Genomic DNA, 15,395 nt, shown 5'->3' on the forward strand with positions numbered 1-15,395 from the left:
CCGAACATATGTCTGGCAGGAATGATTAAGTTTGGAGACTTCGAACCAGTTAATGTGAATGAAATGTTTTCTTTTCTTACATCGAGCGATATTGTGTCAGTAGAAGGAGGACCGTCTGAAGAAGACGAAGACCAAAGTGGTCATCTTGATGATGGGGGTTGGACTTTCGTAACTCGTCGCAAGCACCGCAAAACAGGTTCGCGAAAGGATTCAGTGAAACGACAAACTAAGGGAAAGAAGGTGAGTAAACCTGAAACAAAAAATCCAGCTAAGCACCCAAAGAAGGAGAAAATAGGAGGGCGGTACTACCAAGAACCACGTCGTCCAATAACATTAGGAGAATACTTTCCGAGTTGGTTTCACACCAAATTCGTCATTGATGATGTAAAAGCTTCATGTTGTACCGTTGATGAGAAGGAAGCGAAAAACGTGACCTCGTCATGTCCATCATCAGAAGACTCTGCAAAGTCATCTCCTGAAGTCATAGATGCGTGCATGGCCAAAATCACATTCACCGATGATGACCTTCTACTCGGCGACATACCTCATAATCGCCCTTTATTAATGATTGGGTTTGCACGTGAGCAAAAGGTGAACAGAATCCAAATCGATGGTGGATCTGGAGTTAACATCCTTCCTATTCACACAATGAAGGAGCTTGGAATCGCAATGGAGGATCTTTCCACAAGTCGTTTGATGATCCAAGGATTCAACCAAGGGGAACAAAGAGCCATAGGAGCTGTCAAAATAGACCTCACCATCGGCGAGTTGCAATCCAGCGCGTGGTTGCATGTGATCGATGCAAGGACTTCATATAACATCTTGCTCGGTAGGCCTTGGGTACATGAGAACAAGGTGATCCCCTCTACCTACCACCAGTGTTTGAAGTATCATGAAGACGGAGTTGAAAAGAAGATTATGGCCGATGATAATCCCTTCACTGAAGCTGAAGCACACTTCGCCGATGCCAAGTTCTACTTAAAGAAATGTGCCGCAAAAGTTGATGAAGTTGTGATAAAAGATAATGCTGAGTTTATGAACCAAAATGCAAAGGTGGCTGTTTGTAAGGAGAAGGCAGCAGTTAAGGAAGATCAAAGGTCCTTCGATGTCAATAAGTTTCCCAACACAAATGGCGCTTCTTCGAGTAAGAAAGTGACTTCTGTTCTTCGTTATGCTCCAAAGGACAAAAAGGACGAGGGAAACATGTTGGGAGGACTAACCCTTCCTATCAAGCAGATCGACACAATAATGTCATCTACGAAATTACTCGAAAAATTTGTGGCTAGCAGCTCGCTACAAAATGAAGCACTCCCTACGAGGCGTACAGGTGAAGGTTTCGATCCAAATGCTTACAAACTACTCGCAAAGGCTGGATACAATCCTTGCGAACCATCAAAATTAGGGAAGCTTCCGATGGAACCTGCGGCGAGGCAAAAACGTGAAGGTTTGGGGTATAAACAACCCCCACCAGTTCGCATCTCCATAAGAAGGGCAAGTAATAACTACATCACTGCAGAAGAGGAACCTCTTGCTTCTAACAAAAGGCCGTCTGTCTTCAACCGACTGGGAAGTTCGACCGCAAGAGTTTCTGTATTTGAGAGGTTAGGACCAATGAAGAATGGAAGCAAGATTCGGAGAAACCACAATCGTATGAAATCATCAGTTTTTCCCAAATCTCAAAATATCTCCAAAGATTTCCGAAGTCTGATCCCTTCTAGGATGAGGCGGCAAACGGGTCTTGTGGTCTCATGTGGAGAAGTGCTAAAAGCAAAGTCTCATGTTGTGGTCTACACCAAGGAGCGGGATGAAGATAAAGAAAGTGTTGGCTCTTCATATCACGTTGTTGTACAAGATGAAAGGGATACTTTATCTCCAATAAGGGTTGGTGAAGAGTTGGAGGATGTTTCTTGGTGTTACCATATATCTGTCGATGATGGCGAACCTCAAGAAGATGAAGACGCTAAGGATGCTCCGCCCGAATTTGAAGAAGGGGTAAAAACGACAGTCGACGCATTGAAAGAAATCAACCTTGGCACTGATGAAGATCAAAGGCCTACTTATGTAAATTCTTTACTTGCAGTCGATGAAGAGAGTGCTTATGTTGAATTACTTAAAGAGTATAAGGATGTATTTGCCTGGAGTTACAAAGAGATGCCTGGCTTAGACCCTAAAGTTGCGGTCCATCATCTCGCTGTCAAGAATGGCACACGTCCTATCAAACAAGCACAGCGATGGTTCAGGCCCGAATTGGTTCCCTTGATCGAAAATGAAGTTAACAAGCTTATTGAGGCTGGTTTCATTCGCGAAGTTAAGTTCCCCACATGGATTTCGAGCATTGTCCCTGTGAGAAATAAGAATGGACAAATTCGAGTATGTGTTGACTTTAGGGATCTCAACAATGCATGCCCTAAGGATGAATTTCCACTTCCTATTGCTGAGCTTATGATTGATGCCACTACTGGATACGAGGCGATGTCCTTCATGGACGGCTCATCTGGTTATAACCAGATCCGCATGTCACCTAAGGATGAAGAGCTTACCGCATTCCGCACTCCTAAAGGTATTTATTGCTACAAAGTAATGCCTTTTGGCTTGAAGAATACTGGAGCAACATACCAAAGAGCTATGCAAAATATCTTCGACAACATGCTTCACAAAAACGTCGAGTGTTATGTTGACGATCTGGTGGTAAAATCAAGAAAAAAGAGTGATCGCTTGCAAGACCTGAGAATGGTGTTTGACCTACTACGAAGGCACCAACTCAAAATGAATCCTTTGAAGTGTGCATTTGGGGTTACCTCCGGAAAATTCCTTGGCTTTGTCGTTCGACATCGGGGGATAGAAATTGATCAAGCCAAAGTAGATTCAATCGTGAAGATGGCCGAGCCAAGAAACATCCATGAGTTGAAAAGTCTGCAAGGGAAGTTGGCGTATCTTAGGAGATTCATCTCAAATCTAGCAGGGAAATGTCAACCGTTCAGTCGTCTCATGAAGAAAGGTGCTCCTTTCGAATGGGACCAAGCTTGTGCCAACGCCTTTGAGAGCATCAAAACTTACTTGACCAAACCTCCAGTTCTAGCGGCTCCTGTGCCTGGAAAGCCATTGATACTATACATATCGGCACAAGAAAGTTCAGTTGGAGCACTCTTAACCCAAGAGAATAGCAAAGGGAAGGAAAATGCCCTTTACTACTTGAGTAGGATGATGACGCCAAATGAGTTGAAGTATTCGCCGATTGAAAAGTTGTGTCTGGCCTTAGTCTTCTCGATTCAGAAGATGAAACACTACTTTCAAGCCCATGTAGCTCGTCTTATTTCCAAAGCAAACCCCATCAAATTTGTGATGTCGAAACCTGTCCTTAGCGACCGACTAGCAAGGTGGTATCTCCAATTTCAACAATTTGAGATTGTGTACGTTCCTCAAAAAGCTGTGAAAGGGCAAGCATTGGCGAATTTTCTAGCAGACCATCCGATACCCGATGACTGGGAATTAACTGATGAACTACCCGATGAGGATGCGATGGTCATTGAGATTCAACGGCCTTGGAAGATGTATTTTGATGGTGCTGCACATTGCGAAGGAGCTGGCGCTGGTGTGATATTTGTCACTTCTCAGGGGGAGGTCATACCGTATTCCTTCACTTTAACACAATGTTGCTCTAACAATGTTGCAGAATATCAGGCACTCATACTTGGGCTTGAAATGGCTGTTGATATGAAGCAGTTACAATTACAAGTCTTTGGAGATTCTGAATTGGTAATCAATCAATTGTTGGGTACCTACGAGGTCAAAAAGCCAGAATTGCGTCCCTATCATCACTATGCACAAAAATTAATTGGGTGGCTCGGCAACGTAACTCTCCAACACGTGCCAAGAAAGGAAAATAAGAAAGTTGATGCTTTGGCTACTTTGGCTTCAACATTGACTTTTCCTGACCAAGCGCAAATCACTATCTGCCAGAAATGGATAGTACCGCCAGAGGACGATGAGGATGAAGAAAGCAAACTCGAGCTTCTTGTGGCCGTTACTGAAGCTGAGAAAGTCGATTGGCGACAAACCATGATCGATTACTTGTGTTATAGCATTCTTCCAGAAGATCCAAAAAGAAAGACCGAAATTCGTCGTCGTGCCCCTCGCTTCCTTTACTACAAAGATACTTTATACCGTAGATCGTTCGAGGGATTTCTCTTGCGTTGTCTAGGGAAAGAAGAAGCGACTCAAGCTATGCAAGAAGCCCACGCTGGAGTTTGTGGATCACATCAATCTGGGCCAAAACTGCACTTTCATATAAAAAGGATGGGGTATTATTGGCCAACAATGGTGAAAGATTGTTTGGACTATGCGCGAAGTTGCAAAGCATGCCAATTTCATGCAAATTTTATACACCAACCTCCTGAGGTGTTACATCCAACTGTTGCATCTTGTCCATTTGACGCTTGGGGGCTAGACGTGGTTGGACCGCTACCGAAATCTTCTGGTGGCCACTTGTACATCTTAGCTGCAACGGATTACTTTCCAAAATGGGCTGAGGCTGTCGCCCTCAAAGAAGTAAAAAAGGAGAATGTGGCAAACTTCATTCGAGTAAAAATCATCTATCGTTTTGGCATTCCTAGTTATATCATAACAGATAATGGCAAGCCGTTCTCCAACAAATTGATGACTAAGATTTGCGAGCTTTTTGGCTTCAAGCAACAAAACTCGTCTATGTATTATGCTGCTGCAAATGGACTAGCTGAAGCATTTAACAAGACCTTGTGCAACTTGTTAAAGAAGGTCGTCTCCAAGTCTAAAAGAGATTGGCATGATAGAATGGAAGAAGCTCTTTGGGCATACCGAACGACTCATCGCACACCAACTCAAGCAACTCCTTATTCTCTTGTTTACGGAGCTGAAGCGGTCCTTCCACTTGAACGCCAAATACCTTCATTGCGGCTCGCTATCCAAGAAGGGCTCACTGAAGAAGAAAATGCTCGTCTACGCCTTGAAGAGTTAGAGGCCCTTGATGAGAAAAGGCTAGAAGCTCAGCAAAGCCTTGAATGTTATCAAGCTCGTCTTTCCCGTGCTTTCAATAAAAAGGTTCGCCTGAGGTCCTTCCAAGTTGGTGATCAAGTCCTGGCGGTAAGAAGACCTATTATCATATCTCATAAATCTGGAAGCAAGTTCACTTCAAAGTGGGATGGGCCATATGTTGTCCAAGAAGCCTATACAAGTGGTGCTTACAAGCTTATAGATGCAGATGGCTTGCGGATCGGTCCTATCAACGGGAAATTCTTGAAGATGTACTATCCTTGAAGCAAGATGATACTCCTGGCCCGTATGAGTTTAAACTGTGTACGGCCCAAAAAAAAAAAAGTCCGCTAGGTTGAAAACCTCGAAAGAGGCGGCCTAGGCAAAATTTAGGACAAACAAAAAATGTCCGCTAGGTTGAAAACCTCGAAAGGGGCGGCCTAGGCAAAAGTTAGGACAAAAAAAAAAAATCGGAACTACGAAATGACTTGATCCTCTTCACCGAGGTACGTAGGCGCTTAGAGTTTCATTCTAAGTTCAGTCGCACCAAAAAAAAAATCCTTCTTTCTTGCTCAGAACTACGAAATGACTTGATCCTCTTCACTGAGGTACGTAGGCGCTTAAAGTTTCATTCTAAGTTCAGTCGCATAAAAAAAATCCTTCTTTCTTGTTCGGAACTACGAAATGATTTGATCCTCTTTACCGAGCGAGGAGACAAACATAACTGGAAAGAAGAAGACAATTCACAGCAAGTGAGAACATTTTATAGGTTCATGCTTGAAAGAATTTGATACATCAATGATTTGAAAGAAAGGATGGAAATATCTATACAACAACCGGTACAAAATATCTAAGCTATTCGTGATGGCAGTTGAAGCCGAAGATGATTGCAGTTTGTTTTAAATGCTTCTGTCAAGTCGGCACTATTTCTTCAAAGAATGATGCCACTAAAAAATCTGATGGATGCTTCAAGTAGTCGCTCGCCAAAGCTAGAATGTCGCTCCTATGACGAGTTGAGATTTCTTTTACCACAAATGCGCAAAGCTGAAGAGTCGAACAAGATAGATTCTAAGCTGAACTTGGAGAATTATCTGTACAGATGTAGAAAGCATTTGGCCATAATTTTTATAAATATTGTAGATCAATGAGTCGTCTTTCCATATAAATTGTAATCTCGTCATTTCGGCACTCGTACCCCGAGTTATGAATTTTCTCCCACCGAAGCGCAAAGCTGAAAAAAATAGAACAAGGCAGCATCGGAGTTGAAATTTGGAGAATAATCTGTACAAATATAAAAGTAATTTGGCCTTGATTTTTATATAAATTGTAGATCAATGAGTCCTCTTTCCATAGAAATTGGAATCTCGTCATTTCGGCACTCGTACCCCGAGTTATGAATTTTCTCCCCCCGAAGCGCAAAGCTGAAAAATAGAACAAGGCAGCATCGGAGTTAAAATTTGGAGAATTATCTGTACAAATATAAAGGGAATTTGGCCGTGAGTTTTATATATATTATATATCAATGAGTCCTCTTCCCATAGAAATTGGAATCTCGTCATTTCGGCACTCGTACCCCGAGTTATGAATTTTCTCCGACCAAAGCGCAAAGCTGAAAAAATAGAACAAGGCAGCAACGGAGTTGAAATTTGGAGAATTATCTGTACAAATCTAAAAGTAATTTGGCCGCGTTTTTATATATATTGTAGATCAATGAGTCCCCTTTCCATATAAATTGGAATCTTGTGATTCCAACGCTCGTACTCCGAGTTATGAATTTTCTCCCGCTGAAGCGTGAAGCTGAAAAGTCGAACAAGGCAGGATTCGAGCTAAATTTCGAAAGAGAGAAAAAAAAAGATTCTTCAGTTATCTTCAAAAAGGGTGGAGAGAAAATTGATCCAAATCACAAGACGAAATATTTCATGTTGAAATAAAGGCGACTACTTTTATTGCTTCAAGAAGGAAATGTCACTACATCATAACAAGCAATTAAAAAGTAAAAATCCTAAGCAAGAATCTAAGTCACGGAAAAGGCTTGAAGCATAGGATTTGTTGACGACTCTTCTCAACCGCCTCTTCAAGCTTGGATAGTCTCTCTGCTTCTTCATCAGATAGCACATGATTAGCTTCAATAGTATGAATCTCGCCCTCTGTAATGGCGATTTTCTCTTGATTTTTGGACAACTCCTCTTGGTGTTTGTCAAGGAATGCAATAAGTTGCTCCTTCCTAGAGTTCAAGGCTGCTAAGTCTTTCTCCACATTCGCAAGATTTGCCTGAAGCTCCTTCATGGACCCATCTAGCTTTCTATGTTCTTGTTTAGCATCATCGAGCCGCCGTTGTGCATCTGAAAGTGATTCTTGGTGTAATTCTTTAGTCATCTTCGACGATTTCAAAGAGTCATACTCTGCATACGCCTTGAAGAAGTTCTCGACAAGACCCTCCAAAGCAGAAACATCGATAATATTGATTTTCCTAAGTTCCTCAAGAGTCGAAGCAATACTTGCCTCCAACACCATAAAGCTGTCTAAGGAACCTAAAGAAAATTGTGTAATCCATCCGCACAATGCACCCCATATCTCAGAGACGAAAGTTGATTTGAAGCGGAAAATAGTCCCTTGTGGATCAAAGCTCGACGCGCTAGGTTGCAATGGCTGTGAGGAAGGTCTGAAGGTCTTCGGATGTGTAATCTGATCAACGACAACTTCAGCCGCGTTCACCCCGTCTAGTTTCTGGAAACCCAACTACAAAACAAACAAAAAAATCAGATTTAAAAACAAAAAGTGTAAATGCAGAAAATATGGAGAGAAGAAATATTACTTGTTCTGCTACTTCTTCCAAGCCCATCATCGAGTTTGGATCCCCATCCAGATGGATATCAGATCCAATGCTAATAGCGTCCAAATCAACGAATTCATTATGGTGATCGTCGGACTCCTTCGATTTCCTTTCTAAACGATTCCAATGTCGATCTCCACTTGTATTACTCTCCGTCGAACTAGAGAATGCGATGGTATTTCCAACATCGATAGGAAGAGAGGAAGGGCGAGACTTTTTGTTGCAAGATGGTGCGAGACTTGATGTTTCTTTGGCGCCCTTGTCCAATGAACTCGAAGGCTCCCTTCTTTTGGAAGTATTGTTGGTCACCTTAGGAGCCGTAGCACTTGTCTTGGAGACTAGTCGGACGCGTTTAACTCCTTTATCCATAGGGATTTCAACATCCTTCAAGGTTTTGGATTTAGAAGAAGTTTCATGAGCTTGCGGAGTATCATTAAGTTGCACCTCGGACTTAGAAGAAGGATGCGATTTTTCTTTCATTCGAGTCGGACCTCTTTTGGACAACATAGGTGTATGATCTTGCATTGATTTTTGTGAAATAATTCGAGGACTCATTTCTGATGGATTTGTCCGATTGGCTAGCCACCATTCCATGTACTCACGAGTCATTAAAGGCGAACTACCTTCTGATGGGCGCACCGGAATTATGACTTTTGAAGAGGTTCCAAGGCGAATTGAAGAATTCCAAAGTTGTGCTAGTGTTATCAATGTGCCATCGTATGGTCGCTCCATGAGGTCTCCAGGTATGTCTTGACAAAAACCAAATTGTCAGCTAAACCTATAAGGGCTATAGGACTCCACGATGAGATCTGCATCATGCCTAAGTGTAACATAGCTCGAACGAAGGCTTATGATAGTATCGTTCCGTGAATCTGAGAGATCGCCAGTATCGGTGAAGTATAATTCCCTACCTTGTAGCAACGCCAAATGATGGAGGTGGCGGGCATCATCTTGTTGAAATAACTTTCGGGCGTCAGAAAAATTGAAGTATTTGGCCATCTTCTCGCCAGAAATCTTGCATAAAGGTATACTCCAATGTGAGTGATTGGCATGATGATGGGTCTTAAAATATTCTCCTAGCCAGCCATATACATAGTGTATGGGGAAAATTATATTCCCCTGCTTTAAGTCTGGAGAAGTAGAGATCTCTCTCAAGCCACGATATATGCTCGCAAGGACTGGGACTGCCAAAGAGAATTGCTCTCCATGAGCCATCAAGCTCACTACTTTAAGAACGCTAGCACGCACATAGTCAATTTTCTTATGGGGGAGAACAAACTTGCAGAGCCAACATGTTAGGAAAGCCGACAAATTTGTCTCATCTCTAAGTGAATCTTCCACTCCTAGCTCGACGAAGGGGGCATGCTCCTCATCAGTTCGTGGTAAGTAATTCATGTCAATATGCCCAGAAGGATTGTGATTCAATCTTGGCTTCGTTGCACGACCCTTCGACGCCTTTTGCGGAGGCTCCGCATACCTGCTTGGTCCTCTAAACCAAAATTTCACCCAATCATAGATGGACACCTCATGACGGTCACCTTCGGCAAGTTTGTAAAAGGCTGAAAACAAGTATAGGCAGCTCTTGGGGAGCCATGGTTTCCCCTGATTGTCCATTTGCGTCAATTCTTTCGCCGAAGGAAAAAATTCATCATAAAAAGATCCGTGAATGGGAAGTCCTGCAATTGTTCGTAAGTCCCAAAGCGAGATAGACATCTCCCCGACGAAAGTGGAAAGCGTATTGGTAGACGGACGCCAAAGCTCACAAAAAGCATGCAGTACGTTGTCATCGTAATCATATGTGAACAAAGAAGCGTAGATGGCATCGTAAACTTTGACACGCTCCAAGACTTCCTCATAGCGAGGAAGAACATCTTCCACCCACTCCCAGTAGCCGGGTGTGTAGCAAACTTTGTCGAAACCAGAAGGCGGGACACTCCAGTTGTTGAAACATCCATGGGGATGAGAAGATTCGGTGGGCGCGACTTCTCGATGAATTGCGGAATTCAACAGAGGGACGTCCATAACAGTGGCTTTGCCTGAGAAGTTGCTCATGACGTCTTTGGTCTCCTTTTTAGACCATTCAGCAAGATGAAGCGTAGAAAGCTCTCCGTCAAGCGAGAAGGCACCGATCACTGGAGGTTGAACCTCCAAGGCAAGGACTTTGGCGTTCGGATTTCGTTTGTCGCTCACTATCTCTAGATGAGGATGCGGCGTATAGCGATCACGAAAGTGCATCATATTTGTTCAAATTTAAAGCCGTACAGATGCGCCCAAAGACCTGCAAAAGAAAAAAAAAAAGGGACAGGTAAGTTTCGTAGAACATGTCCAAAGCCAAGAGAGCAAAATCAGATTTTGTGGCTGATTAAAAGAAATATACCTGAGCCAATATAGAACAATTTGATTGTAGTTTTCGTATATAACGTAGCTCTATGAGTCTTCTTTCCGACGCCGCAAACCGTTCGTGATTGCGATGTTCCTAAGTCAAGATATAAGATTTTTCGTCAGGACGCACAAAACTACTGAACCAGTGAACCAGAACTGAAGGTCTGATTCTCGATCAATATCTGAGTAAATATATAAGCCATTTGGTCATGGTTTCCGCGTATGACGTAGTTCTACGAGTCTAGTTTCCGAAACATCAAGCGGATTATGATTTCGATGTTCCTACATCGAGATATGGATTTTCTACCACAGACATGCAAAGCTGTGAATAAAGTGACGAAAATTCATATTGAAGAAGAGAATTACCTGAAAGAGATGTGTTCGAACCAACTCGATGATTCTGCAAATTGAGTTCAAACCACCATGATAATGCAGATGCGCCCAAAGACCTGCGAAAAAAAAAGGGGACGGGTAAGTTTCGTAGAACATGTCCAAAGCCAAGAAAGCAAAATCAGATTATGTGGCTGATTAAAACAAATATAACTGAGCCAATATAGAAGCAATTTTATTGTGGTTTTCGTATATGACGTAGCTCTATGAGTCTTCTTTCCAACGCCGCAAACCGTTCGTGATTGCGATGTTCCTAAGTCAAGATATAAGATTTTTCGTCAGGACGCGCGAGACTAATAAACCAGTGAACCAGAACTGAAGGTCTGATTCTCGATCAATATCTGAGTAAATATATAAGCGATTTGGTCATGGTTTCCACGTATGACGTAGCTCTACGAGTCTAGTTTCCGAAACATCAAGCGGATCATGATTTCGACGTTCCTACATCGAGATATGGATTTTCTATCACAGACATGTAGAGCTGCGAAGAAAGTGACGAAAATTCATGTTGAGGGAAAATTACCTGATAGAGCGATGGGTTCGAACCAACTTGACAATGCTACAAATTGATGCCCAGCCACCATGAGAAGGCAGGATATTTATAGATGTCAAACACAAAGAAATCCTTGTACTAGTTGGAACCGAATTATGGAAAGTTTAAGTTTATACATGGAAAGTTTGAACTTATGGAAATTTCATATGTTCTCCTAAGAAAATAACAAAAATACCATGCAAATATGGAAAGTATGGAAAATATGGGAAGCATGAAAATATGGACGTATTGGCTGCTTGAAAATGGGGCTGTTTGAAAAGGAATCATAACTTGAGCTAGTTATGAAAATATAGACGTGTTGGCTGCTTGAAAAATGGGTTGTCATAACTTGAGCGCCTAAACTAGCAAAAGTAAAAATAAAAAAACAAAAGAAAGGAAGCTACAGGGATTTATCTTAATACAGATTTTGCCCGTTGTGTAGTTTATGACCCAAAACAAAATTATGATACTTCTTAAGTCTTGATAACATTTGCTGATAAGGAACTTGATTTCCTCGGTTATCAAATGGCAAGGAGTACCATACGATATTTCCCATCAACTGGAAACGCCTCGAAGTGCGAAATAAGTTAGCAAATGATCAAAAGTCGAGTGGACCTCTTGCAAATTAGAGAATGCCACCACCTAAAAACTCCGACGATCAAATTGCGGTGCCATCAAAGAACTTGACCAAGTTATTGTCAAGTCTCAAATATTTTGCAAAAAAAAAAAAGAAATCAACTACATGGAGTAAAAAAAAATGTTTGCCGCACGAACGCTTCAAGTCTCGTCTCTAAAAGACCTGACAAGTCATGCACCTCAACAAGCCTTGAAGCAGGGGGCATTTGTAGACGACGAAATTTTATTAAAAGTAAATTCACAAGAAATTCGAATTATATTAAATCCAAGATATATTCGTCCGAACAAATATTATGGTCTAATATAATTGGATTAATTGCTTAAGTCCAATTGGTATGGATTTAATTGAAAGACCAATTCAATTGGGCTAGCTAGTCTATCTTGTCGGACTTCACATGATGAGCCCACTCTATTAGCCCAAGGTCCATGCCACATGTCAAATGACGTGGCGTGCCAAGTCAAGTCAAGGACCAATAAAATCATGCCACGTGCATAAGTGACGCAGCATGTCAAGTCAATAAAAGAACCAATCAAATGTCGCCAAGTGTTCAAATGACATAGTTCAACCAATCATATACAAACCCTAGCTCTCCCCTGCAACTATAAATAGGGGTCTTCACAAAGCCAAAGGGAGGAAGAAAAATACATAGAGAAACTCTCAGCCGCAAGTCTTTCGCATACTAAGAAGTCTTCGCTCCAAGTGGTGAGCCGCAAGTTTCCATACCTCTACGTTTGTGATTAAAGCTCGGCTCCGCATTCGTAGTGAAATATCAACAACAAGTGATTCGTCCATTCAAGAATAAGCAAAAGCCCTTGATTGACGGCCGTATCGTGAGGAGAAGAATCAGAGGATTACATCTTTTTATTTAAGATTTCATAAAGATTGTAACCCCCGCGCAAATTCTTGAAATCAAATATTATTCTTTGTCGCTATTTTTCTTGTCTTGATTATTATTTTCAGGAACGAAAGATAAGTCCTTACAATTACATACATGCAAAAATATATTATCTTGCCGTCTTTAAAGAGTAAAACAGACTGAAAATAACTCTAGTTATGCAAATTCTTTTTTTCAAAAGTATAAAATTAAGGTTTGAATGACCAAATATTAAATGGTTGACTGTATCAATAAAGCCAAAATAACACACGGGAAAAGAGTAGAACCTCAAAAGAAAAGGAAATTGCACATTACGTACATAGAGTAATAAGACTTAAACAAGTAGTAGTCTGTGGCTTAGTGGATGCGGTAAAAATTACTCCAGTAGGATATGATGATTATATCAAATTATATTTTTTATAATTAAAATATAAAATGAAAAAAGTATTTATAATTAATTATAATTTGATAATAATAAAATATAATACAACTTATTAACTTGACGCTAAAGATATGCTAAGATAGAATGCGCGGCGAGCAGCAGTGTAGAACGGCGGGGCTTCAACGTAACTTCGGCCAGCTTTTAAGAAAGAGTAATGAATTTTTAACCAAAAAAACGAAGATTTTTTTTCAAATATCATAATAACTTGCCACATGACAACTCGTCAATTGTAAATGAATATCCATAACGTAATTCGCATAATGTGATACAGTCAAACCTCTCTATAATTGGCATTCGTTATAACGGCATTTCATTAACGGCTTGATATTTTCTTCGGAATCGATTTTTCATGTTATATTTTACTTCTCTATAACAACATTCTACCTATAACATCAGTGACGTTCATTATAGCGGTACACTCTTTGTAAAATTATCTCTCTATAATAGTCATACTCAAATATTGTGTAATACTCCCTCCGATTAAAAGAGAGTGTCCACTTAGCCCTTATTTTTTGTTAAAAAAGGGTGTCCACTTACCTAATCAAGAAAGAATTAACATTATTTTTTTAGATTTGCCCTTATTAGGTATTAAGTGATCAAATCCCAATACTTATGTAATTTTGGATAGTTTAGTCAAACTACCTATTTTTGCCTCCGAGTTAGTATTTTATTAAGAGGTGTGCAAATAGCTAAGTGGACAATCTTTTTGAACTAGGGGAAGTAATCTTTTGTGAGAAATATATTATGTATAGAAATAAAATATTAAAATATTTATGGTAATCATCAAGAGAAAGCTATTGAATTCCTTTTTGCTAAAAGTTTGGACAAAAATCTTCGTTAATTCAAGCGTTATATTATCACTAAGAGACTGAAATTTACGAAACAACCTACAATTGTAGAATTCTTACGTCAAACTTGAAATATTTAAATTTTCAATTAATTTAAAATGCATATGCTCCTTAGTACGGTACAACTAGTTATGAATTTATTAGTCACTTCAATTTTTATTAATGAAACAGAAAAATCAATCGAGATTTTAAAATCAACAAGTATTTTGTTTTTGTTTATAAAATATATAAAAAAAAGTATAGAAAAATAAATTTATGCGTACTTTTGTTTATAACAACTAAATGAGATCCAACCATCAAATGTCAGTATACATACATAACAACACTTCACTATAGCAGCTATGAAATTTTCGGACAAATGCTGTCATTATATAGAGGTTTGACTGTATATCCAAGCTAATCCGCATGCCTACTTGTGCAATGTGCATCACACATCAAATACTTTATTTTATCTCAAACTTAATTAAAACTATCACACGCGTTACGTACATCAATTAATCGAGATTTTGGAAGTAAATCAATTAATCATCAACTGTTGAGGGTGACAAAAAACGGTACCAACGATTGAATCGATTATTTCTTCACTGCCACTCTCTTTCCATGGCAAAAATCAGCTGGCCAGGTTTTACTGAATAAGCAAATTGATTTTCTACAATATCTTCACTGATGATTATTTTAACGTGTTTCTAAAGATGGGCAGCACCCAGCAATGAAAACATATTTTAGGAAACGTTATATTAAAATATGTTTAGGATGCCAACTTGAAAACTTGTTTATTCAGAGATATGTGGAGATATATGTTCGTTGTTAATTTTTTTTAGTAATAAAAACATTCAGCCAGCTAAAATAAGCTGGAAACCGTGGCGGCCCGCAACCTATAACGACGGTTACTGGTTTCTAAATTTTGCAAGAATATAGCCATTTGTAAATTTCTAGAGTTTACTATCTTTGACTTTTTCAAAATTTTCCCCAATATTGCAAACTAGAATGAAATAGACGGTGCAGTAAATTAAAACTCCAGATAAGCTAGAAAGAGTTGAAACGAAAGTTTAAAACACTAGCTAGGGGTTTCCTCTAGTCTAGAAAATAGAATCGAACTTTTTCACGCATATATCGTTTCAAACACTAGCTAGGGGTTTCCTCTAGAAAATAGAATCGAACTTTTGCGCGCATATTCTGATCAAATTTGTACTAGAAGAATTAAAATACAATAACTGCTATAAATGTTATGTTTCGTGGATGTCCATTGAAGTATTACTATAGCTTCTGAAGAAAATTGCAATGAAGCATGTATCTTAAGTAAATAGCTTGTAATTATTTCATGCATGCAGTTTGTACGCAGTTCTTGAAAAATCTTGTAGCAACTTCCTCAGGCTTGACATCAAGAAGTCTGCTTGCGCACAGTTTCTGAAAAGCTTTACAGCAGTTTTATCAAACTTGCAATCAAGTA

General features: G+C 40.0%; 1 protein-coding gene across 2 annotated transcripts; it reads right to left on the bottom strand.

The window, feature by feature from the left end:
- Nucleotides 1–6,922: 6,922 nt before the first annotated feature.
- LOC132624925 (uncharacterized) lies at nt 6,923–11,284 on the bottom strand. 2 transcript variants are annotated; one of them, XM_060339691.1, is made up of 5 exons: nt 11,136–11,284; nt 10,589–10,865; nt 10,218–10,316; nt 7,823–10,118; nt 6,923–7,746 (listed from the first exon to the last, which is right to left on the bottom strand). In XM_060339691.1, the coding sequence occupies exons 4-5, from the start codon at nt 8,570–8,572 to the stop codon at nt 7,027–7,029; spliced, it is 1,470 nt and encodes a 489-aa protein (XP_060195674.1). In that variant the 5' UTR covers nt 8,573–10,118; nt 10,218–10,316; nt 10,589–10,865; nt 11,136–11,284; the 3' UTR covers nt 6,923–7,026. The 2 variants fall into 2 exon arrangements, with proteins under 2 accessions (XP_060195674.1, XP_060195675.1); XM_060339692.1 differs by having other exon boundaries at nt 10,589–10,671; nt 11,136–11,276.
- Between the last annotated feature and the right edge of the window lie 4,111 nt (nt 11,285–15,395).

This window comes from Lycium barbarum, chromosome 12, assembly GCF_019175385.1.
Source record: "Lycium barbarum isolate Lr01 chromosome 12, ASM1917538v2, whole genome shotgun sequence".
NCBI lineage: Eukaryota > Viridiplantae > Streptophyta > Magnoliopsida > Solanales > Solanaceae > Lycium > Lycium barbarum.